The following is a 24,599-nucleotide window of genomic DNA, read 5'->3' as shown; positions in this document are numbered from 1 at the left end:
TTTCAGTGTTGAATAATGTGAAACATAAGAGATCAAAGTTCTGAATCTCTTGGTGAGTCTTAGTTTTATTGCTTTATTATTTTTATTTAGTATTGCAGAAACCTGGAAAAACTGCTTGGATGGTGCAACTGATTTTAAAGAGGTCAGTAAGTGAGAAAGCTGATGATTCACCATCCTCATGGTTTCTGATTAATGGCTTTTAACATTGTTTGGTGTTTGTTTTTTTTTAATCCATGAAACTTTCAGCTGATTCCAGAGTTTTATGGTGATGATTTCAGCTTCTTGGTCAATAGTCTGAAGTTGGATTTGGGGAAGAGGCAAGGAGGCAAAATGGTTGATGATGTAGAACTCCCACCATGGGCATCAGGTAAATGGGACCAGCAGAGTCCTAGGAACCTTTGCTGTTCAGAATAATTGCAGATATTTCCATAGATATCCTTTTGTTATTTAGAGTGTTCTTGAATGAAAATGAAACAATCATTAATGAGAATATTAGGAGGAAAAGTGAATTTTATTTAGAACTTAAAGTCTTTTATGTTTCTAGGATGAATAAAAAGAATTTTATATTTTTAGAAGGTTGAATTTTGTGAAAATAATTCTTGACTGTCAGAGATGGTCTTACAGATGAATAAAAATAGTCTTATTAAGGGTTTGTCTGCCCTGTCTCTACATAAAATAGAAGATAGATCTGATTGGAAGAGAAAGAAATGAAGTACAAGAAAAAAGAATGAAAATCCAGGATTAATTGTTCTATTAATCTTGTTCCAATAGACCCTAAAGACTTTCTTCAGAAAAGTAAAGAAGCATTAGAAAGCAATTATGTATCAGAACATCTTCATGAATGGATTGATTTAATATTTGGCTACAAGCAAAAAGGAAATGAAGCCATTGGAGCCCATAATAGTATGTAACAAATCCATTGAAATACCATATTATTTGGTGAAAACAATCCAACATTGATTAAATACCCCTTTTTTTGCAGAACATAGTGCTAGGCTTTAAGGATACAAAGACAAAAGTCTAATAGTCCTTGCCCTTAAGGAGCTTATGCTCTACTTTGGGGATACAAAATGAACACAAATAAGTAAATACAAAGTAATATAAGATGTGGCTGGAGGGAGAGATCAGGGAAAGCTTCTTAGAAATGGTAGTACCTGAGCTGATTTTTTTTTTAACCCTTACCTTTCATCTTAGAATCAATACGTGTATTGGTTCCAAGGCAGAAGAGTATGGTAAAGGCTAGGCAGTGAGGGTTAAGTGACTTGCCCAGGGTCACACAGTTTTCTAAGGCTAGATTTGAACCTAGGACCTCCCTGTCTCTAGGCTTGACTGAGCCACCCAGCTGCCCCCAAGCTGATTCTTGAAAGAATGAAATTATGAGAGGAAGAAGTGAGGAAAGAGTACATTTCAGAGATAGAAGGAGGTTTGTGCACATGTTTAGGGATAGGAGATAGATGTCAAATTCATGAAATAGCCAGTAGTCCAATTTGACTTGAATGTTAAGTGTATGAAAGGAAATAATGTGAGATGAGTGGAAAGGTAGATCAGAGCCAGATTGTGAAAGCTTTTAAATGGCAGACTGCAGAGTTTATATTTCATCTTAGAAGCAATAGGAAAGTTAATCAACTTTTGGAAGCAATAGGAGAGTTAATCAACTTTTAGAAGCAATAGGAGAGTTAATCAACTTTTTAGGAAAGGGGGCTAAAATATGAATCTCTAGCAATAATGTAGATCTCAACAAAAACATTTTTATTTCTTCAAGGGAAATACTAGTGGAACTAAGCTAGATGCTAATTAACAGAGAGAGAATACAGTTTTCAGTGAAATTTGGATATAACTAAAGAACCTATATAACCCTAAGAGGCTGCATATAATTTGTCTTTTAACTTGTTTGTGTTCTCACCTCCCCAGCTGTTCATCCCCTCCACATATAATCCAATCAAATATGACAAAAAACGATTTTGTTTGTTCTAGAGACCTATCAGAGTCTACTTTTAATTGAACTGAAAGTGGCCATTTGTGCTCTTTTTGGATTTAGTTTTTGTCTCCATAAAAGTTGGGGGGGTGTGTAAGAAATGGAAACTATTCAGTTCAGATTGCTGACATGACTATATAGGGTGATTCTATTACCAGTATTGGTTCAGGTTATTGAGTCAGGTCCCTTAATAAAAAAATAATGCATTCTTTCTTGCTCACTGAAAAAAAATAGCACTAATACAACAGGTCATCCAGGCTATTGATTTATTTTCACTTCCTGTTTATTGGGGTCCAGTATGAGTATAGTTTGCTCAAATAAAAATCCAAAATCTTCAAGTTCTCTGATAATTAGGTTTTGAAGTCTTTAAGGTCTTGACCTCCTAGGATCTGAGTATATATGCATTGGGAATTTAATACATTTTTAATTAAACATTATGTTTCTTCTTTCAGTATTTCATCCTCTCACCTATGAAGGAGGTGTAGACTTGAACAGGTACTGAAATGACTTTTTTAAAATATCTCTACTGGTATAAAGAATGCAGTGTGCTTACATGTTAATTTTTTAAATGTATTACTAAAGTTAAATAACTTTAATGAGTCATGTTTGCTGATTCATTCTGCATGATGTTTATTAAATATCTTCTCTGTATGGTGTGTTATACTAGATACTGCAGGAGATCTAACAGTAATACAGCTGGGTTCCTGGGCCCTTCAGTGTGCTTAGAGCTTAATATGCAATAGGGGTGATAAGACAAAAATAAATGGAATGCAAATTATAATAAATACAAAGTGCTGTGATATCAACTGACAAAGGAATCACTAGCCTGTAGGAGATAATGGAACTAGCCTGTCTTGCAGCCTGTATATTATCTGAATTGGATGTTTTTTAGAAACTTAAAACCTAACAGCTCCCAAATTTGTATTTCACCTAAAAGTATAGAGGATCCTGATGAGAAAGTAGCTATGCTGACCCAAATCTTGGAATTCGGGCAGACACCAAAACAACTATTTGTGATACCTCATCCTCGAAGAATCACCCCAAAGGTTAAAAGCTTGTCACAGCCCTCCAGTCAGAGTGCTTCCTTAGCAGATTCTCCAGGTAAATTTTATAGAGAACTCATGTACTTCCTTTTGGTTTCCTTTCATAATCTATATTCTTAGAAATAAGTATTGGATAAAGAAATTAACTTTTGTGTTGCTTAGAGTAGATTTTTTTTGGCTCTTCTACCTTAATGTTTGTTTTGTAAATCATGAGCAACTGTTGGTTTAAGTCAGGGACCATAGGAAATCCAAACACTGCTATTTTTGACATTGTTTTTTTTGCTTTGTGAATGTAGTTCCTTCTCTTTTTCCTTATTTCCCTTGTCCAGCAAACATCATTTTGAGTCCCAGTCCAGGTTCCTCCCTTCCCTGTGTTTATAGCCTCCACTTATGACATTTTTTGCTACTAGAACCCCCCTCCCGCCCCTGCCCCCGCCCCAAGCAACCTTACCAGTCCTACCCAGAAATGAAATCAACAAGAATTAACATTCCATTCCTTCTTGTGAGCCAAGAGACACATTTATTCACTCCACAAATAATTATTAAGTGCACCCAACACTATGGTAGATATTATATAAATAACCTTTTTATGTTACTTTTTTTCTCATTTCCTAGAATATTTTTCAGGCATTTTCAAGGTAGACAGGTTACAAATATCACACTGTGCTCTTTCATAGATACACAGATTTATTTATTTTTTTAATATTTGATTCAATAATACCCAGTGAATCTTGTTGCTCTTTGTGAGGCTACAAATCTTTAAAAATGCCAAGTTATACAGGCCATAGGATTACTTAATGGTAATATTTACACTGTTGATATTGAGTCATCTTCTCAGGAACCAGTCATGTGACCATACTACTTAAAACTAACGATTATTTTAGAAAGTCAAGTGCCTCTAGCCCAATAGGAAAGCAAAAATAAAGGGCTGCCAACTTAATATTAACAGAAACCCAGAGGAGAAATGGATAAATAAACAAAGGCACTAGTGATTAAAAAACACTTAAAAACCTTTGATTTATAAAGTTATTTCATAGTATCATAGGATTAGAACTGAAAGGGTCTAGAGTCATTGAATTCAGCTTTCTTACTTTACAGATGAGTATATGGAGGAAGGTTAAGTGATTTTCCTAGAGTTGTGTAGTTTCTTGGTGTCTGAGGTAGAATTTGAAAATCAGATCTCTTTTCAGAAAATCAGATCTAGCTTCAAATTCAGTGTATTATCCGATAAACTATGCTATCTCAAAATTCAACAGGCATGGACTGTGTGCAAAGAAATCTTATTGACTAGGAAATTGATCCTTGAGAAATTTTCCTCTTTTTAAAATTTCAATTCAAATCAACATCTCAATTACCTACTGGGATGATACTCTATATTAGGTATTGGAAAAGATAGAATATTTAGAAAAAATAATCCCTGTCCTCATGGATTGCATATTGTGTTATATCATAGTTATTTGTGTAAGTGCCTTAGAAGGGTTGTATTAAATGAATTCTGAGGAGTGGGGAAGGTCATTATGGAATGGATGGAGCAGGAAAGCTTTTATGGAAGAGGTGATAAATTTGAGTTCTGTTCTAAAGACTGACTAGGAATTCAATCAATAAAGGGGGAAGGCAGGATGTTTTTTATGGAGAGAATAGCATATACAAATGCACTGTAGCAATGAGACTTATGAAATGGTGACTAGTTAAGTTTTGCTCAAATATATATAGACTATGTGAAAGCTGTATGAGATAAAGCAGTCAGATTGGAGTTACCTTTGGATGCTGAGGTATCGGGGGCATCAGGAGTCACCAAAGGGCTTTAAGCAAAACATGACCTAACAAACAAATAAATAAAGAATAGTTTGGCACTTGTACAGTGGATAGATTGGAGGAAGAAGAGTCCCGGGAGGTGAGGGAAGGCAGGATAAATTGTAGGAGGCTATTGCAGTAGTTCAGGTACACTATGATGAGGTTCTATAATAGTGGGGGCAAAAGGGAAGGGATGGTTATGAGATACTGCAAACATATAATTGAGAAGGGTTTTTAACTAATTGGATACGTGAGGACAGAGAAGAATCAAAAATAACATACATTTTTGGAATATGAAAAATGTCAGAAAAGGAAAAATAGGTTTTGGGCAAAATATAATAATGTCATTTTGAGACATGATGAGCTTATGATTAAATGTCACATTGGACATTAGAGATGTCCTATAAGCAACTTCAAATATAAATTTTTCTCTTAGGAGAGAGGTCAGAATTACAAATAAAGATTTTAGAATCATCCATCTAAAGTTGAACCTATCTTTAGGAAGGAACAAGATTGCTAGAAGAGAGATAAAGCAGCTGAGGGTGGAACTTTAGTGATCAGCCATCTAAGGAGCTTAGGAGGAAGACAAGCAGAAGTCAGAGGGGAAGGAAGAAAAGCTAAAGGAGCAAGATAGCTGATATTGCCAGATGCTTCAGACAGGTCTAAAAGAATGAGTATTGAGGAGGGAAAAAGTTAGTACATTTTTTAAGGAACAACATTAAAAACCCCCAGTGATGTGTTGAAAAAAATTGGTCTTCACAGGATATGTGCCTGAAATTCAGAGGTAGTCACATTGTTGCTAATATTTCCTTGGATATGGTAATAAATCATTGTGTGATATAATATGTGCATTTAGAGCCATTAAACTCTTGGAGGGTAGAGGGGAGTGTTTTTTTTTTCCTTTAGTTATAACTAATTAGCAATGATTTTAGTCTCACCAGGTGAAGAGTCATTTGAAGACTTGACTGAGGAAAGCAGAACACTTGCCTGGAATAACATCACCAAGTTGAAGCTATACGAGACCTATAAAATTCACAAAGAGTAAGAATCTTAACTTGAACATTGGCCAGCTGGTAGATTTTGCAAAAATTAAGATTTTGCAATCTATGTTATAACCTATTCATGTGTTCATCTGAACTAGGAAAAAATATTATTCTATCTCCAAAGGTGTGTAAGCTAGAGGTCTTACAGTGTGGCCCTGAGTCCAGTTTTTGGATCACATTGTGGAGTCATCCGCCACTCGATTCCTTTGTAGCATCTTAGGATTTTAGAACTTAATTCAACCTCCTCATTTTATAATTGAACAAACTTAGACCCAGAGATATTAAGTGACTGCTTCCATAGGTAAATGAGTAAAAAAAATAGTATCAAAACCTAAGGTTCTTAGGAAAGAAGCAGGACAGTATCAGGAGACTGGGTCCTATACTTTTCACACCTAGCAGGGTGACTTTGGGCAAGTCACTTAAACTCCAGGGGCCTCAGTTTTCTTACCTCTACAAAGCAGTTTAAATTAGATTATCTTTCAGAACTCTTCCAACTTTAATCTTCTGATATTTAGGTTTCCAAGTACTTTCCTGCTGTGTGTGAGAGGAGGTGTGGAAAAGGGAATTAAATTGTGTTCCTATGTTAGATCCCACTCCTAGATGTCAAAGGCTTCCACCTTTACCCATTTATGGTAATTATATATTATGATGATTGTAGATGTAGAATTGGAAAGGATCTTAGAAATAATCAAATGCAACTCCCTCATTTTACAGATAAGGAAACTGAAATCCAGGAGTTAAATGATTTGCCCAAGGTCATAAAGGTTACAGTAAGTGGCATGTCCAGGATTTTAACCCAGATGTCCTGGCTTAAAATCCTTTTCCACTTCACTATCCTTCTTCCCTGTATACTCTTACCAGAAGTTTCTTCTCCACAAATAATTTTAAGCCTCAAAAGAAGGTTTTCAGAAACTCCCTCAGTCCCATTTGGCAGGTTTTGAAGTTATGATTATCACTTTTTGGGGGAGGAAGAATGTAGGAGACATTACAGTGTTGGTTTCTATTGAATAGTGATTGTGGTTTGGCAGATTTTATACTCCTTGAACCATATTATTCTTTCCATGAGTTTTATCAGGGATACTTTAAGATTCATTTTCTGTTGAAAGTTGGTGTGGTCAGGGGGAGAGGCATTTTAGGGAATGAGAACTTTCAGTTGTTGGATAGGTTTCACCTGAACTCATTTATTGAATGTGCTTATAGCCAGTAGCTACAGAGCATGGATTTTACTAAGATTGGAAATGTATGAACACATGAGCCGGATGTTCCATGGCAATAGACCATAATCTTGTGACTCTTCATTCATCTGAGTGCACAAACATTACCATTGCTAGTGAAATGATTACAAGGACAAGTTCTGATGGCCACGGTTAAACAGCATCATCCTAAGTCTGGGCAGCTCGGTACTATTTTTTTTACAAATTATCCTTTTGCCCTCTTGGAGCTTCAGGGAGATGGCGATACAAACACAGATACCTCAAACATCCCAGATCCACAGGGGAGCAAGTCTAGTGGCAGATTCATCTGCTTATTCATTTCATTTTGGTGGAGTAGGGGAAATCTGCCACTTTCCATTTTAAGAAGATATCGTGTGAATCGTTGTTTTAATGAAGCCAGCCATGGTGACTTGGAAGAGGAATATTTCCTAGCCTTAAAATACTTTTAGAGCAAAAGGATGTAAGCCAATGTGGGATGATTGAGCAACAATGAATAAATTTGTCTAGGACAAAAGAATTAGGAATCCAGAAGGGAGGCATAAGAAGGGAAGAGGGTAGCGTGACTTGAGGGATAGGCTAAATTGTTTACAAGTAGGATCAATAACTGATCTGTAACCTTGTTTTTAAACAGGGCAGTTACTGGAATAGCTGTGTCTTATAATGGGTCTTCAGTCTTCACAACATCACAAGGTTCGTCTTATGATGTAAAAACTGAGAGGTGAATCCCAACAAAATGACTAAACTTAAAATTCAGTTTTCCCAACTCTATTTCCCCTTTACACCAGGAAGAAACCAGAAAGCAGAAAATATAAGTCTCAGAGAACTGTTGAGGAATAAAATTATGAAGACTCAAAGGAAATTCTGACCAAAAAGAGAGGGAGGGGAATTGCCCAAGAGATTGCTGTCCTCATAATTTATATTGTTATATCTTAACAAGATTACTAAAATACTCTGAAGTATCTAGTAGGTAGGAGCGTTTTTCAAAATGGGCAGTAAGGAGCAACTAGGTAGCACAGTGGATAGAGAGAGCCAGACCAGGAGTTGGGAGCATCTGGACTGAAATCTCACCTCAGACACTTCCTAGCTGTGTGACCCCTTAACCTTGATTACTTAGCCCTTACCATTCTTCTGACTTAGATACTTGATACTAAGACAGAAGGTAAGGGTGTTTTTTTTTTTTAAGGACTATATTATATATATAATTTTACCATCTCTGAGGCATACTGACATAGGAGAATATACCATTCCTTCTCCTTGATTTGTTAGTGTTTTATCTATTCCCATATTTGAAAGATTCCTGGAAAGTTCATATTAAGAAATCTTCTTTTAATTAAGCAACCGATTAGCTCTCTTATCTTGTTAAATGTTTTTTTCTGTTCCATTAGTCCAGAAACATACTTTTTTTTTTACCAAATACTATCAAATAAGCCTATGCACTGCTATTAGATACTTTTTTGTAGCATAATATTTTATCATTTATGATTCTTCATCTCATTCTTCATCTCTTTTACATGCACAAAAAATGCTTACTTCAGCTGTTCCAAAACAAATTCCCACAGAAGACAGACAAAGCCAATCAAAGGAAGTTAACACTGATTCTTCATTGGACTCCTTTAGTTTCCCAAGTTATACAAAGGCTTTCCTTATGAGAGAAGTAAGCAATGATCTTCTGCCAAGACGTTCATTCATTTGTGATTTGCCATAACCCTAGTCTTTATGCCCAGAGTTAAAGGCATTTCTAAATAAGGCTTTGTATTCTTAGCTGGGCTAGTCAGAAACAGTTAGTTTAAGATCCTTCGTTAATCTTTATATAGCCTGGTAAATCTTAACATTCCTAGCTCCAAGCTCTTAATCTTAAAGTTTTTAACTGAGTATTACTGTTTTTTATTCATTCATAAAATGTACAGTATTTTAATTTTTTTCATTTTTTACTATTTCATCATCTTTTTTTTTTAAAGAATCCCTGTTACTGATATATCCATTCCTAATACAAACCTGAACATTCTATCATTTTCATTGTTAAATGTGTTTGGGTATGGGGGTGGTAGTAGCCGACAGTTGGTCATGGATCAGTCTGGTAGTTAAGATTGAAGATTGAAACAAAAATAAAATACTTATCCATCTAGCACTAAATAAAAGAGGGTTTACTATGACATCACAGGGTCAGGATATTTAGTGAGGACCCAGCTGTCTTTTACTAGTGTTTGTATACTGCTGAAATTCTTCTCAGAAGCCTCAGAGAATAGTGCATCTCAAACGTTTTCCGTGCCCTTATAAACTAACTTACCCTGGATGGGATAGGACTTGAAGAAAAGCTGACCAAATTCACAAATCAAGGAATCCTGATAAATAATCTTCTTGCCTTAAGGGAAAGCCCAAGAAAACAAATTACATATTAGGTTAACTCCTGTATTCAAATTTGGCATTATCATCTCTATTACATAGTAGAAATTTTTGATGCTATGAAAATTATCTTCCTGATAATTATAGAAAACAAATTATAGTTTAATTTGCCCTCATTCCTCTCTGTTTGCCTCATTACATTTCATTAAGAACTATAACATGGGGGCAGCTAGGTAGACCTAGAGACAGGAGGTCCTATGTTCAAATCTGGCCTCAGACACTTCTTAGCTGTGTGACCCTGAACAAGTCACTTACCCCCCCATTGCCTAGCTGTTCCTTGGAACTAATGCACAACATTAATTCTAAGGTGAAAGGATAAGGGTTTTTTAAAAAGGAAAGAAATATAACATGGCATATTCCTGAAAAGGAGCAAAGGACCATGGTTTGAATTCTAAAAGTAAACCACATTAAAGTATGGTTGGAGTAATTCTTGGAATGGGATCTGGACCTACTGATGGAGAACAGTGAATTTACAGTTCATTTTCTTAATTCTTAGCCATCCCAAAGTGGTTGTAAAGCATGGTAAGAGTTTCTATTTAAATACCTTCATGATCTGTAGCAGGTTGCAACTACATTTTTTAACTGATGACCTTTAAGAGTTGCCATGAATGAAAAATTGCTCAGCTGTTAACCAACTTCGTTGCTGAACTTTTCTGAAAGTCAGTATACTTTTCTATAGACAGAATGTATTTGGTCCATTGCCAAGCTGTCTTTGAAGCCTGGTAGGTCCTTGTGCTCCATTAGAGCCACCTCAGGGGCATAATGAGACATCTGAGGTAGAACATAGATAGAAGACTGACTATAACTTCACAGAAAGAATTCACTGTCAATGTGTTTGCAGTGCATTTTATCTTTTTGTTTTCTAAGTTAGTGTCAGAGAACCTTCTACATTATAGAAATACCAGTATGATTATTTTCTTTACAGTTCCCTTTAAGTTGTAGCATATAGAACACAGTCTAGTAAGTAAGACTAACATTTCTGACAACTTTCATTGTTGCATGTTTTGTCATTAAAGTTTATGTGTAAATCTCACATACTACATGTGTCAAAAGGTCAGAGATGGTGGTATAGAAATAATAATTTAAATTGATTGGAGGAACATTTAAAAGTTTGTAATAAGCAAATAAGTTAGAAGCTAGAGTAATGGGCCTCTGAATTATTCTTTTTCAGGAAATTGGTGGTACCTTTAATTAGGCTTCCTTTCCCATCATTATCAAACATAATTATAGAGTCTGTGAATATTAAGCTATTTTTCAAAGTTTTTTATGTTTTAGGTGGAAAATTTAATGCAGTACAAGTTAAATCAATTTTAAAAGTTCACTTTTTTCCTTTAAGCTCTTTTCTATTATTAGCTTTACTTTCAGATTTTTTTATTTGATCATGTTGAAATGTGAAGAAAATCATACAATATTTCATTTGGGGTCTGTAAATACTTTTCCTGGCATAGAACAATAAATCTTAGAATTATAGAGTTGATGAGGACCTTCACCAATTAGTCCGCACTCCTCTTTCTAGTACAAGAAACTAATACGACATCTGTGATATATAATCACCCTGCCTGCTTGAACAAACATTTAAGTGGACAGAAATCATTCTCTAATATACTTCTTTTCTTAATAATTGCATTAGACTCTACTTTGAAGATGTTTTCTAAAGAATCTAAAACATTGCAAAGAAGTATATCATTTTCAAATATGGTGAGTTAAGTTTTAAGTCTAATTGTGAATTGGGTTTTGATGGATATCAATGTACAGTTATCCATTTCACAGTCTATAGTGGTTTGATGCTAGATTTCATTTCTCATTTGTCCCAAAAGCGAATTATTATGTATTGGGCTAAATTATTAAAGCAGTTCATTTTGAAGTTCTATCAGGGTTTTTTTCTTTCTAATACTATTATATATTTAGATTTAATCTAGAAGTGAATTAATGAATGAATGAATGAATAAGAGTTAAGCATTTAGCTATATGCCATGTACAGGGCTATATTTTGAAGGTTTAAATGGAAAAAACTGAAAAGTATCTGTTCTTAAGGAACTCACATTCTAATTTGGGGGAGACTACACATGAAGTTCAGCTCTAGGGCATATGGCAAGGGCTAGAATTGAGTCATCACAAAGGGGTTAATAGGAAGACCCAGAGGTCCAGAGGTTACATGTGTAGATAAAAATGATAGTTCTAAGGGATTATGAGGCATAGAGACAGGGTAGACAGTATGGGTCTCTTAGATGAGAGTAACAGTGCAGATGATAAAGCTGGGTAGTCCTCTCATCAGAAAAAATGGAGTTACTGATTCCCATCTCATTCAGACTCTTTGAGAACTTAGGCACCTTCAGTTGTGTGGTTCTTCTTGCTAGGTTGGTTCCATGGAAATAATTTCTCCACTGGAGCTCTGGTGATTTGTACATCTTTAACCCATCAGACTGGCTTTTCCTCAAAGTAGGTTCTCATGTGCTAATGTCTTCAGAAGCTGATATTATATTATATTATATCTATCTATTTTTTTTCATGTTTTCTTATTTTGCCTAGTGATAAGGGGAGGGATAGATAAGGAAAGGGCAATAAAGAGTAATAGGATTAGCTAATAAAGATGGGTAATTTAGAAGCTAATTAAGGATTAACTAATCAGTGAAAATGAAATAGAATACAGAATTTGGGTAATCAAATTTAAAAAAAAGAAACAAAGCCTTATAATAATATTGTATTTCCATGTAGTAAAGCATTATGAATCATCTATAATCATTCAATTTAAATTTTTGTGTTTTTTTTTTTAAACAAATTTCAGGCTTTATCATCTTGTTTAGTTTTACCAGGAGATAACACTGTCATAAGTTCTTCATGGGATAATAATGTGTGAGTAACATTACATTTTGCTTTTATACGTGATATTGCCAACTGCACTGAAGATATTATGAGGGTTTAGAAAGATGCAGGTTTTAATTGAGGGGACTTCACACACAACACACACCCCAACCCCTAACCCCATTTTACAAAACCAATATTGTGACCTTTTTAAAATGTACAAATAGTATCTATTTAAATACCATGAGAAAATGCTATTAGGAAAAACTAAGCAATACACAAATGAAATCTAAATCCTATTGAGTGTAGAGTCTCTGACATTGAAGCTTGAGCCCCAAAGAAATAGCTATTTTATTGTAATGTCTTTATTTCATATTTTAAAGTCATAGGGTCTATGAGATCAGGAATACATGATATATGCCAAAATGTAAAACACTTAGTAGATTCAAAATTTAACAATGTAATGTTTCTTCAGTATGTATTCAAAAGAGCAAAAAATCAGTCTCAAAGGATATTTTAATAACTTTCATTATCTTTTTTTCTTAAGCTATTTTTATTCCATAGCATTTGGAAGACGGCAAGATACATTAATGGGACATGATGATGCTGTTAGTAAAATCTCTTGGCATAACAATAGGCTTTTTTCTGCATCTTGGGACTCTACAGTGAAGGTTAGTATATAGTTATAAATTTTCTAAAACTGAAAACATTAAAGTATTATGAATAATAAACACTATTATACTATTGATTGTCATCTTAATATTTCTTAAAGTGTTTACTTGCTCTTGGCTTTTCACTAATTGTTGAGTGACATTTTAGCATAGCTAATATGGTATTGCCTCCTTGGGTTTTTTGTAGTATGTAATTAAAGGAAAGTTACCATGATATCTGTATTTAATTATGATATCTAGCCTCAGCAGTAAGTTGTAGAGTGTGTATGCTTTTAGAGCTAGAAAGAACTCCGAGATTGTCTGGTTCAGCTAGTGGTAGAAATGGTAACAGTGCCGTTAGTAAATACTTCAGAGTCTGCTTCCATCTTAGGTGTGGCCCTGTGTTCCTTTGGAGATGACAGAGACCAAAAGACATCATTTTGAACTGCTGGCTGAATTGGAACATGATGTTAGTGTGAGTATGGACAAGAATAAAATTGAAGCGATGGTCTGTCATATGCATACATGTGTGCTTGCACACATATTTTTTAAAAAATTCTATTATGCTGTTTCAGACAGCTTTTTAAAAATGCCCAGGACCCATGATTTCTTTGTCTCCTTTCTGCTTCACATACGTTTTGTATATTTCACTGCTTTCTATCATCTGTCCAACAGACCATAGGGGAGAAATTTAATGTGTGGATTCTTGAGTCATCATCAAGCTTTTGGACAAATGTTTTATCTGCCTGTGATAGTTACCTGTAAAATATTAAAGCTAGAAGAGACTACAGGGATCATTTCATCCAACTCTCATTTTTCAGATGAGGAATCTCAATTGTTATTGTTCAGTCATTTCAGTCATGCCCAATTCTGTGACTGCATTTGGATTTTTCTGGGCAAAGATACAGGAATGGTTTTCTAATTTCTTCTGTAGCTCATTTTATTGATAACGAAATTATAGGGTTAAGTGACTTGCCCAGAGTCACATAGCAAATAAGTGTGTATGTTTGTTGTCTGTCTATCTTCTGTGTGTCTGTATATCTTTTGGGGGTTGTCGGGGGGGGGGGTGTATATAGGGGATAGGTGAGGGGGAACCAGGACTAGAACTCAGGCCTCCTAGCTTCAAAGCTGATATTCTTTTTGCCATGTTTTACTGCCTCCTATGTGTAATTTGATCTATATTTTTATCCCTATATTTTGATACATGTGTCAACAAACATATGCTGCAGCTTTTAAATGGTTAACATTGTTCAGAGGTTATAAACTTGATTACTAATCATTTGCCTATTCTTTCAAGTGGTTGGTGTTTTGCACAACCCATTTCTGTTACTCTAAATCATCAGGAGTTAGCTATATTTCAATTTGTCAGCTGCCTATGGTGTTCTTACTCAGATTTATTTTGTTTTCAAGAAAATATCACTCCAGCAACACTTCATCTCTGGCAGCATAGAAAGAGTTTAAGCTCTAACTTTTAAGAAATAGAAATAATCATTTCCTCCTAGAGGTGTATCTGTGTCTTAGGAAATATCTGTCCTAGTCACACCAAGGGAAAGAAAATGTGGACATAGCTCAAAGTTGAGTGAATACCATTAGAACTAAATGTGAGAACCAGCTCCATAGTGGCATGTTGCTGTGCCTGTTCACTTCTGTCTGGTATGCTCATTAGTGTACTTCCTTTCCTAGGTAGATACAATCAGTTTGAATGCTGCCGGCACACTCCTTGTGTCGGGTACCAAAGAAGGCAGCGTTAATATTTGGGACCTTTCTACCGCCACTATGTTACATCAAATAGCATGTCACTCGGGAACTGTGTACTGTGCCGCTTTTAGTCCTGGTATGTATCCTTTCCTTCTTTGGTTGCCAGCGTACAGATTGGACACTCCTTTCCCCCAGCTCCCACCCCCACCACATCACACACCCACTTAATTTGGTACCAAAATAAGGTTAGATATTAGTCCACATGGGAGACAGATGTGGCCTATGTTATGCCCTCATTTTCCCACTGCAGGAATACTTTGTAAGATACGTATGAACCCACAATCTGTCACCTCGGTCTTTTCTGCAGTCCTTCTTCGGCTTCCTGGGGACTTACCTTAGCAAATAGAGGAGGAAGCTTAGTCAATTCAGTTTTTTGTTCCTTAATCCTGAGCACTGTTTTTTTTTACATAAATGTGTTTTGATTCCTATCCTTCATGCCAAGCTTGGTAAAAAAATCTCCCCATAAGTATTTATTGAGTGTCTTCAATGTACTCAGCAGAGTACTGGACACTGTGGTGAATCTACCTAGATGACAATAATAATAGCTGACATTTATATAGTTATTAAAGTTTGCTCAGAGCTTTACCTACATTATCTTAGCCAATCCTTGTAACCACCCTCTGACTATATTCTCATACGCCCATTTTATAATGGAGAAAACTGGGGCTCCAAAGGGTTAAGTGACTCGTCTAGGGTCACACAGCTAGTATGTGTCTGAAAGGGGACACGTGACTTCTGAGGAGCTTAAAATCTAGTTTGGAAGAGAGGACAGCTCCATTAGCAGTAACTCACGCACATGCAAGGCAATTCATAGCATGTGTAGCCACACAGATGCCATTGCCATAGAAGAGAAGGCTGCGGTCAGGGAAGGTGTTGCTGAGGCAGTGGGATGGCTGGAGGGGAAATGGTTCCAGGTCAGGGGAGGGCAGCTCCTCTCGCAGGGACCCTGGCATAGGCCCCCTGGCCTCTGCCCCACAAACTTCTTTTACCCAAAATGAACCCCTTTTCCACCTAGAACTCCACCATTCCCCTGCCAGCTGGGTTGTTGCTTCACTGTCTGTGCTTTCACTTTCCCTATTCCTCACCCAGCCCAGGCTTGTTGGCGCTGTGTCTCTCGCATCCTTCTCTTTTTATCCACTTACACAATCATAACCTGCCCTAGCCATGCTGCTTCTCAACTCACACATCTCACACCTCCTTGCTCAAGTCTCTCACTTCTTCAACCTGTCTAAAGTCCTCACCTCCTGTCTTAGAGCCAATACTATGTATTGGTTCTAAGGTAGAAGAGCAGAAAGGGCTAGGCAATGGGGGTTAGGTGACTTGCCCAGGGTCATGCAGTGAGGAAGAATCTGAGACCAAATTTGAACCCAGGAGCTTCCTTGCCTAGGTTTGGTTCTCAATCCACTGAGCTACCCAGCTGCTCCCTCCAATCTCTTTTCTAAGGAGCTGCCAAAATGATATTTCTAAAATACATTGATCATTCCATTCCCCCGCTTATGATGACTCCCTGTTACCTTGAGGATCAAATAGGAAGGAACCCGTCCATTTGGCATTTAAAGCCCTTCCCAATATGGCTCTCTCCTGCCATGCTGTATTTCAGGCTCTCTAGAGATACTTTATAGCACCTATTCTATCTACTTGCCTTTTCACAAGCTGTGCCCTTACCTAGAATGCAGTCTCTCACCTGTGCACCAGCTTGCTTTTCTGGAGGGCTTAGCGGGAAGATCGCCTCCTCCACAAGCCCTTTTCTATTCCTTTCCAAATGCTAGTCTGCCCATCTCTAGTGCCTGCCTTTTCCTGCTCTCCTGTGTTTGTTCTCTATATGCATAGAGAGAGGCACAGAATGTGACATTGTTGAGGCCAAGGACTGTGCCACATTTGTCTTTCCATTCTCAGAAACTAATCCAGTCCTTGCCTTGTCACGGGCGCTTCAGAAACACTTAGGAATTTGGTTGGTTGACTGAAGAATAGGCTAGGAGGAGGCTGTAAGCTGGCATTGGTTAGAGGACCCCCTAAAGAGGAGATGTGGTGTGATTAAGTGAGGAACTAGGATGTAGCCACATGTTGAAGAGTTCCCAAAGCTAGGCAAAAGAATTTAGAGGAGATGTGGTAGGGAAAGAGCACCCAAGGAAGAGGGACTGGCATAGGAGATTTCAAGTTTCATCAAAAAGAGTTATGCAGGCTACCTAGAAGTAGGAGAAACTAGTGGCAGCCAGTGGACTGTTGCTAAAACAGGGAATGTTTTAAAGATCTCAAAGGCCTTGATGTTTGACTGAATGGAGCGGATGAAAGAAGAAATCAATGATAGTTTCAAGAGAATGATAATGCCATTTCCCAGAACAGAGGAGTGGGAGGGGGTGCCCACTTTGGGGGGACGTGAGTTCCTTCTTAGACATACTGAGTTGTTCCACCATCTCCTCAGAGTGGAAATGCCATAAACAGTTGGAGCAGTGAAAGTGGAACTAGGCCAAGAAGACAGGCCCAAAGATAAGGAATGAACAGTCATTAATGTAGAAATAGGAGCTGGAGCTGGGAAATATTATTTTTGTGAGAGAGAAAGAACAGAAGAGAAAACCGCCTTTGTGCTTATAATTAGAATTTGGGAAGAAGAAAGGTGATGTGGGAACCTAAAGAATGACTGGGAGGAGGAGAATCCTCCAAGAAAGAGTGAGTACCCAAGGGGCAGACAGCCAGGCTGGGTGGGTTATCAAGTGTAACCCAGAGAGCGCCCTCACAAAGGCAAGGAGAGAAAAGGCAGCCAGATTTGGCCATAAAGTCTTCATAATCATTTAAAATTGATTTTTAAAAAACATCCTCTAACCATGTTGCTGAGTAAAAATGTCTCTGTAGATAGTCGCCACGTCCTCAGCACAGGAGAAGATGGTTGTCTTAAAATAATTGATGTTCAGACGGGAATGCTTATCTCTTCTATGACTTCGGAGCACCCACAGAGGTATGACTTGCTGGAAGCCTGCTGATGAAGCTCCATCTTTAGATTTTTAGTTTGTCATTTCTGCATTTACTCTCTTCCATATTTCAAAATGAATTGTTTTCAAATTACTTTTTCAGGTGTTTTCTTTGGGATGGAAATTGTGTATTGGCTGGAAGTCAGTCTGGTGAATTACTAGTTTGGGACCTTATTGAAGCAAGAGTGAGTGAAAGAATCCAGGGCCATACAGGTACGTTCCATCGCTAGTGTTCTGTGTGTTTGTCCTCAGGAGATACTCAGGTCTCACCTCCTGTCAAGGACAGAAAGGTGTATTCTTCAGATAGGTGTGAAAAGCTGATTTTGTTTTAATGATCATTTGCAATGACATGTTACCAATGTTCCCACTGAACTAACTCCCATGTTGAAAGTGACTCGGTTTAACCTGAGCATCCTCCACCTATGGGCCACCTGTCCAGAGGGCAGCTGCTCTTCTTGGGTTCCCAGGGCTAAAGATCTGGACTGCTAACATCTGTCCTTTGAGCTCACAAGCCCCCACTAATATGTTTCTCAGGAGCAGTCATCCAGCCAGTGACACAGATGGTTCTTAGCAGAGCCCTTTACTATTTGATCTAGTCAGAGCAGAGCTATGAAACGTGCTTCCTGCCTATTAACCTCGGGATTCACTCCCAGATATATGCTTAAAGAATAGGCTCAAATGCCTATAAGAGGAAAGATAGCAAGAGGTCGCTCACAACTGATGCTGCAGGCCCTATTCTGGGGCTCCCTTTGAGGTGGCATCTCTGCTGGGCAGCTTACTTGACTGAGTTCCCAGTCTCTGGGCCTCTTCCATGGCCTGATCTCTTCTCTACTTGATGGGAGGCTTGTTCCTCAGTCCTGCGTCCCCTCTCAGGAGACCTCTCTTTTTTTTGTCCTGTGTCTCTCTGGAGTACATTTCTGTGTTCTCCTGTTAAATTTAAATTGTGGTTGTACTCTGAATATTTATATAGGTGTCGCCAGGGATTGAATTTCTAAATCCCAAAATGAATTACTAAAGTGAGGGGGGGGGGAGGGGGAAGGGGGAGGGGGAAGGGGGAAGGGGGAAAGGGAGAGAAGATGGAAGAGCCTCAAGAAGTCTGGGTGTCTCTCAAGTGTCTGTCTTCCAGTCTCTCCTCTGAGTCAAAGAGCTCTTCGATCTCCAATTGAATATTGAATCAAATATCTCTTCTTCTGGCCTCTGGTCCTCTTTTTAAAGATCTTTTTCCCTTGTGTCACCTCCTCTAAATTTCATGTCTACCAATCATAGCAGATGCTCCTCTTGAGGTCTGCCCACTCTTTAGTTCACACCTTTGGTTAAATTATACCTTTTTTGGTTACTTAACACCTTTTTTGGTTAGTTCTCCTTTTGTAGTTACTTAACACCTTTTTGTAGTTAAAATGGGTAGATCTACTTAAAATTCCGAGTTATCACCTTTTGGGGATTAAAATCTAAAAATAGACTGGATTATAATTCAATCTTTCCAATAAAGGAAGAGCTAAGTATCTTCATTGTTATAATCAGGGGAGAGCTAAATCCAATCTTCACACTCCCCAGGACCCAGTGTTTGCAGCATTTAGAACTCCTTTAGAGAGTTCCCTCCCAAGTCTGCTTTTTCCTCCACTTGGGGTTCCCAAGTCCTGGAACTCCCCAGCGGGCTGTTAGCTAAGACCCCTGGAGGTGGGCCTAGTTACTTCTGGCCATGTTGTTCCCTTTATAGCTCTATTAGAGACAAGTGTTTGCCAAGAGACACTTTCTTTAGAGTTAGTTAACACCTTGTATTTCTATCCCAGGGGAAGGGATTGGGGGTGATAAAACAACAAAGTGGCACACTGGATTCCTGGGCCTGGAATGAGAAAGACCCAGCTACAGAGCAGGCCTCTAGAACTGTAAATACCTGTGTCAAGCCAGGCAGCTCACTTCCCCTCACTCTGCCTCTGTAAAATGGAGATAATAATAGCACCTGCTTCCTGGGGCAATGAAGATATTTGTAAAGCACTTTGAAAACCTGAAAGCACTCAAATTGTATATAGAATAATTATTATTCTGGAGCAATTAAAAAGGAGCCGACCTCTAATCAGCCCATTCCCACCAGAATTAAACACAAGGTCATAACAAAGTATAAACTAGCTGCAAAAATTGGATTATGATGTATGAACACTTTTTTTCTAATGGAATTCAAGGGTACATCCTGCTTGGATAAGTCAAAACTGGAGAGTTTTACATGACTTTCACTACTTCAGCCCCAGGGACAGCAATTGGGTTCTGCTTTATAGAGGGGAGGAGGGTGAGAGAGAAGGGGATCCCTCCCACCTCCCATTTGGCCCTGTAGAGGAGCACAGTGGCCCAGAAGAGATGTCTGGACATTCTAATTTATGCTTTACGTGTGGTCAGTGTTAGAGTCTATAAAGAACCCTTACATTTAAGTATCCTTAAAAAAGTGAAAGAAATGTAACATCAGACTCTTGGTAAAAGTTGCAATGGAGACTTTCTAAACACTTTTAAAAAATATTCCTTATAATTCAGTCATAGAAGGAAAATTAAAGGAGAGTGAAGAAAGCCTCATTTTCTGTTCCATACTACACTTCCGGAATGTATACAGGGACCTGACTACTAGCTGTATTCCTATAAGGAGAGAAGCATGAGGTAGATATCAGAAGATGTAGGTGCCCAAGCAACTTTTACACCGATCTTGTGGTAACTGCCAGATAAAGACACTCCTAGCAGGGGAGAGCAATACTGATAGATTGAGAGTTGTCCCGGGCAGCCTCTGAAAGTTGCCCAGAGCCTTTGAATCTCAGTGCCTGTTGTAGGCTGATATATATTGGCCTGTAGTTGTCACACTGCATTTGTCTATTTTACTATGATAAAGGGGGTAGAAGAAAATAACTTTAAAAACTGAAAACTTTTAAAGTTTGAATGAAAGATGTTCAGTTTTTAAAATATGCAAAAGGAATGTACCTAGTGCATGAGGCCGTGTGAAGCATGTTAAATAAGGGATGAGTTTTATGAACTATGCCTGAGTTCATCACCACCCTAGAATTTCAGGAATTAACTATTTCCATATGATGAAAAGACAAAATGTCTTCCTCTCTTTCCCTAGGTGCTGTGACAAGCATATGGATGAATGAGCAGTGCAGCAGCATCATCACAGGAGGGGAAGACAGACAAATTATGTTTTGGAAGCTGCAATATTAAAAGTGCCTTTTCCTCATTTGAATTTCAAACCGAACTTGCTTCAGAGCTAATGTATTTTTAAACCAAACTTTTTAAATGGACTGGCGAATGTGCAATGATAGCAATTAGAAGTTTGACCAAATAGAAAGTTTACATGGTTTTAAAATAACTTTCTAAATCATGGTGACTTCATTAAAAGCCATTAATTGCCATCTTTTAAGGTGGATAAAGGCCACAATTTAATTTACGTATGGTATTGTTAGGGAGAAAAAGTTACAATCTTTATTTATGGGGAAGAATGATAATCTACTTGGTAGTCAGATGGCCCAGCAGATATGTCAGCCTTGAAAGCTGGCAAGGACGGTAAGCTGTGGGATAAAATGGTTTAGGGTACTGAGCCCAGGAAACATTACACAATTTAGAGTTTTCTATGAAATATGTGTCCTCTTCTCTCATACGTGTCTGAGTCCCATTATCCTACCAGCATTGCTACTTTTGTTTAAAGGAGTGGCTATATTCCATGTAAGTAACCTGCTATACCCAGACTCTTGAGGAAGAACCTGGAGGCATAAGCATAATCTTAATTTAAAAAAATACAAGTTTACTATTTATAGGAATGGTTTGTATTTCATCATGCCTGTCATCTCAGCCTAAATGCCTGTCTTATCTTTTCTATGGTGACATTAAAGTTATTTTTCTGTAAAGAAAAGACTCGTTTGCAGTCATTTAGTGGACAAATTTAAACTTGATGCAAAGTCTTTTATATGAAGTTTGAGTCATTTGTAAACTCAAAAGATTATATTTTTATTCCAAAACTACCACTGCATAAAGCACTTTAGGAACTGCCTTTGAGGTCTGTATTTCTTGCTCTTTTAAAAATATTCTTAGTGGTAGTAAACTCTCCTTTGATGAGGATTATAATTTTCTGGAGGAGCAGATTGGTGGTGCAATGGACAAGATTGCCAGGCCCGGAATCAGGAAGATTCATCTTCCTGAGTTCAAATCTGGCCTCAAGCAATTACTAGCTGTATGACTCTGGGCAACTCTCTTAACTCTGTTTGCTTCAGTTTCCTCATCTGTAAAATGAGCCAGAGAAGGAAAAGATCAATCACTGCAGTATTTTTGCCAAGAAAACTCCAAATGGGATCACTAGTCAGACACAATTGAAGTGATTGTACAAGAAGTGAATAAATTTTTGGAAAAGCCAAAATTCATTCATTGTCATGTCTTAAAGTACAGTAGGTAGGAAATTAAACTATTGTGTCGGTTTGGGGTCAGAAACAATGGGTGGATGTTCAAGTGGTTTTCTTGTGTGGCATGTAGAGACAATGAATTGAGTGATTGTAGGTAATATTGTTTAGACAGTTGACCTCGAAGGTCCTGTCCCACTTTACATCTGTACGCCTGACATTTAGCCCCCTGTTGAAGGACGGCTCTCTTGTGCAGGAAAGTATACTAGTTCGCACAGGCTATGGTGCTCCCTGATTGCCCTCTTTGGGCCATTGTCCTTTCTCTTTCCTATCTGCCTCTTCGTCTCTCTCCATCCTCCTTCTGTGTCCATAACCAGGGCTTGTAGATGTCCAGGAAAGGTGTATGAGGAGCCGCTAGCACATGCTTATCCACAGTATTTCCTATCCAGGACCACTAGAAAGTGTGTGGTTTAGTTGGAGAGCAGAGCAAAATAACCTAGTAAACCTCAATAAGCAACATTTTAACATCCTGATTCCCACAACTAAGTCACTGGCCTTGCTTTGCCTCCCTTGATTTCCTTGACAACAAAATGAAACTGGACTGGGGGTGGAAATGAACCATTAAGCTCATTTTTTGCTCTAATACTGTAGTTAAGGAAATACTGCCACAGGAGTACAGATAGGAACCTTTGAGAATGGAAGAAATAACCATACTCCCATCATGGAAATGAGAGAAGGTAAAGAAAGTCAGCCACAGTATGTCTTAAGATTTGGGAAAAACAAGTCTCCTAAAGATTCAGAGTAAAAGTAGTCACTTTGGGCAAGTCCTAAACCTGAGCACGTTTACTTCTCTAAAAACAAGAAGATTGGATTAAGTGTCCCCCGACAGTGGTTATCTAGAAGGAAGCTAGGTACAGAGTGGACAGACTTGGAATCAGGAAGAATTGAGTTCAAATCTGTTAAGATTAAAATTAGTTTCTAGTAATAAAAGTATTATATTTTAGAGGTTTATTAAAGATTAAGAAATAAAGAAAATACAAAATAAGAAAGCACGTGTCTAGGCCCAGAGAGCCCATTCACAACCACTCAACTCTACATCTTGCCTGCCTGGTAGAGAGCACCCTGTCCCTAGAAGCAGAAGCTGAGAGACCTGAAGTAAGCGGAGAGTCAGCTTAAATACCATTTTGTCCTTGGCCCAGGTGAGACTTTCAGGTGAGGTTACAAAGCATTCTGGGAAATGGCCAAGGACGTCTGGGAATTGAAGTCTGGGGTTCAAATCTCCATTTTTACAAATCCTCCCTTAGATGCTTATTATGTAATACCGGTTAAGTTATTTAATCCTTATTTTAGAGATATATCTCTCTCTGTGGATATATAGATATGTAGATATATATAATAGCATCTATTTCACAACTGTAAGAATTATAATATATGTGAAGTAAAACCTTTAAATGTTAGCTATTATGTGATCACATCCCAGGAAGATGGAGAATCCATCAGAGATAACATTGAAAATCAATTCCAATGAGGGAAAAAAATTATCAAAATAAATAATGTGAATGTACAAAGTAAGCTTTATAAATAGAAGATAAAGGGAGGTGATGGAATTAAAAGGGGCTGGGGAAGACTCCCTGTAGAAGGTGGGATTTGGAACTTAATGGAAGCCAGGGAGGTCAGGAGCCCACACAGAGCATTGGGGCAGCCGGAGAAAATGCCCCAATAGAGCTGGAGTGCCTGGTTGGTTGAATAGCAGGAAGGCCAGTGCTGCCTGGATCAGAGTACTTACATGGAAGGGGAAGTAAGAAGACTGGCAAGGCAGAGGAAGCCAGGTTAGAAAGGGTTTTGAGTGCCAAAAAGTGTTTTGTATTTGCTCCTAGAGGCAATAGGAAGCCACTCTTAAAGTTTATTAAGTGGAGGCAGGGGGAGTTTAGGAAAATCATTTTTAGGGACTGAATGGAAGATGGATTCTCATAGACAATTATGTCTAAAACTTGTAGAAGTTTCCATCAAAAATATGTCATTATGAAAAGTGAAATGAACAGAGCCAAGAGAACATTCTATACAACAAAAATGTTGGAACAATGACTTGTCCATTTCCATAAAAAGAATTGATAATAAGTACTTAAATCATTTTACCAATTGATGCCTTCTCGAATGGGGGTAGGAGAGGAAGGAAGTTAACTGGGTATTTAAATATAACTGATAAAATGCGTTTAAAAAATAAGATAGAGATCACTACTGAAAATGAAAAAAAAAAGTTAAAACATTTCTTTCAGGTTTGCAAAGCATTTTCCTCATACAAACCTAATGAGATTAGTAGAAATACTTGTCCTCCTTGCAGATGAGGAAATGAGCTGAGAGGTTTTGGCTTTCCTACAGCCCACAAGTAGCAAGCAAAGTATAGAGATATAAGTGAAGTTTTTGCAGGACCTGTGGACCAAGATGTAGGACAGGAGATCTAGCTCTAAAAGTCTGTCAAGCCAGGATTCCTATGGAATGTCCTGGGGTTGTTGGCAGTTGGGGCTGGGGGAGGGGGCTTTTGGTGTCTCTGTGTCAGGGACTGAAGTTACCTTTTCCCTGGAGTCTT

The 24,599-nt window shown here is 37.8% G+C and overlaps 1 protein-coding gene and 1 long non-coding RNA gene across 6 annotated transcripts in view; one reads left to right on the top strand and one right to left on the bottom strand.

The window, feature by feature from the left end:
- NSMAF (neutral sphingomyelinase activation associated factor) overlaps nt 1-21,531 on the top strand; it is an 81,635-nt gene extending 60,104 nt beyond the window's left edge. For all 5 annotated transcript variants that reach the window (XM_056823947.1, XM_007487087.3, XM_007487088.3 and 2 more), the window contains 15 exons: nt 91-142; nt 247-367; nt 772-903; nt 2,428-2,470; nt 2,913-3,076; nt 5,745-5,853; nt 7,701-7,759; nt 11,103-11,170; nt 12,258-12,325; nt 12,822-12,945; nt 13,316-13,399; nt 14,608-14,758; nt 17,533-17,635; nt 17,752-17,861; nt 20,749-21,531. In XM_056823947.1, coding sequence (XP_056679925.1) covers nt 91-142; nt 247-367; nt 772-903; nt 2,428-2,470; nt 2,913-3,076; nt 5,745-5,853; nt 7,701-7,759; nt 11,103-11,170; nt 12,258-12,325; nt 12,822-12,945; nt 13,316-13,399; nt 14,608-14,758; nt 17,533-17,635; nt 17,752-17,861; nt 20,749-20,843 — 1,483 coding nt within the window. In that variant the 3' untranslated portion in view covers nt 20,844-21,531. The remainder of the gene's footprint in view (nt 1-90; nt 143-246; nt 368-771; nt 904-2,427; nt 2,471-2,912; nt 3,077-5,744; nt 5,854-7,700; nt 7,760-11,102; nt 11,171-12,257; nt 12,326-12,821; nt 12,946-13,315; nt 13,400-14,607; nt 14,759-17,532; nt 17,636-17,751; nt 17,862-20,748) is intronic.
- LOC107651751 (uncharacterized) lies at nt 48-9,452 on the bottom strand. The gene is made up of 4 exons (XR_001628719.2): nt 9,357-9,452; nt 5,751-5,835; nt 4,777-4,838; nt 48-457 (listed from the first exon to the last, which is right to left on the bottom strand). It is a non-coding gene; the product is annotated as an uncharacterized LOC107651751 (long non-coding RNA).
- Nucleotides 21,532-24,599: the final 3,068 nt, after the last annotated feature.

Source organism: Monodelphis domestica, chromosome 3 (genome assembly GCF_027887165.1).
Source record: "Monodelphis domestica isolate mMonDom1 chromosome 3, mMonDom1.pri, whole genome shotgun sequence".
In the NCBI taxonomy this organism is placed as follows: domain Eukaryota; kingdom Metazoa; phylum Chordata; class Mammalia; order Didelphimorphia; family Didelphidae; genus Monodelphis; species Monodelphis domestica.
The sequence above is the reverse complement of the archived record's forward strand: the minus strand, read 5'-3'. Positions and strand labels throughout refer to the sequence as shown.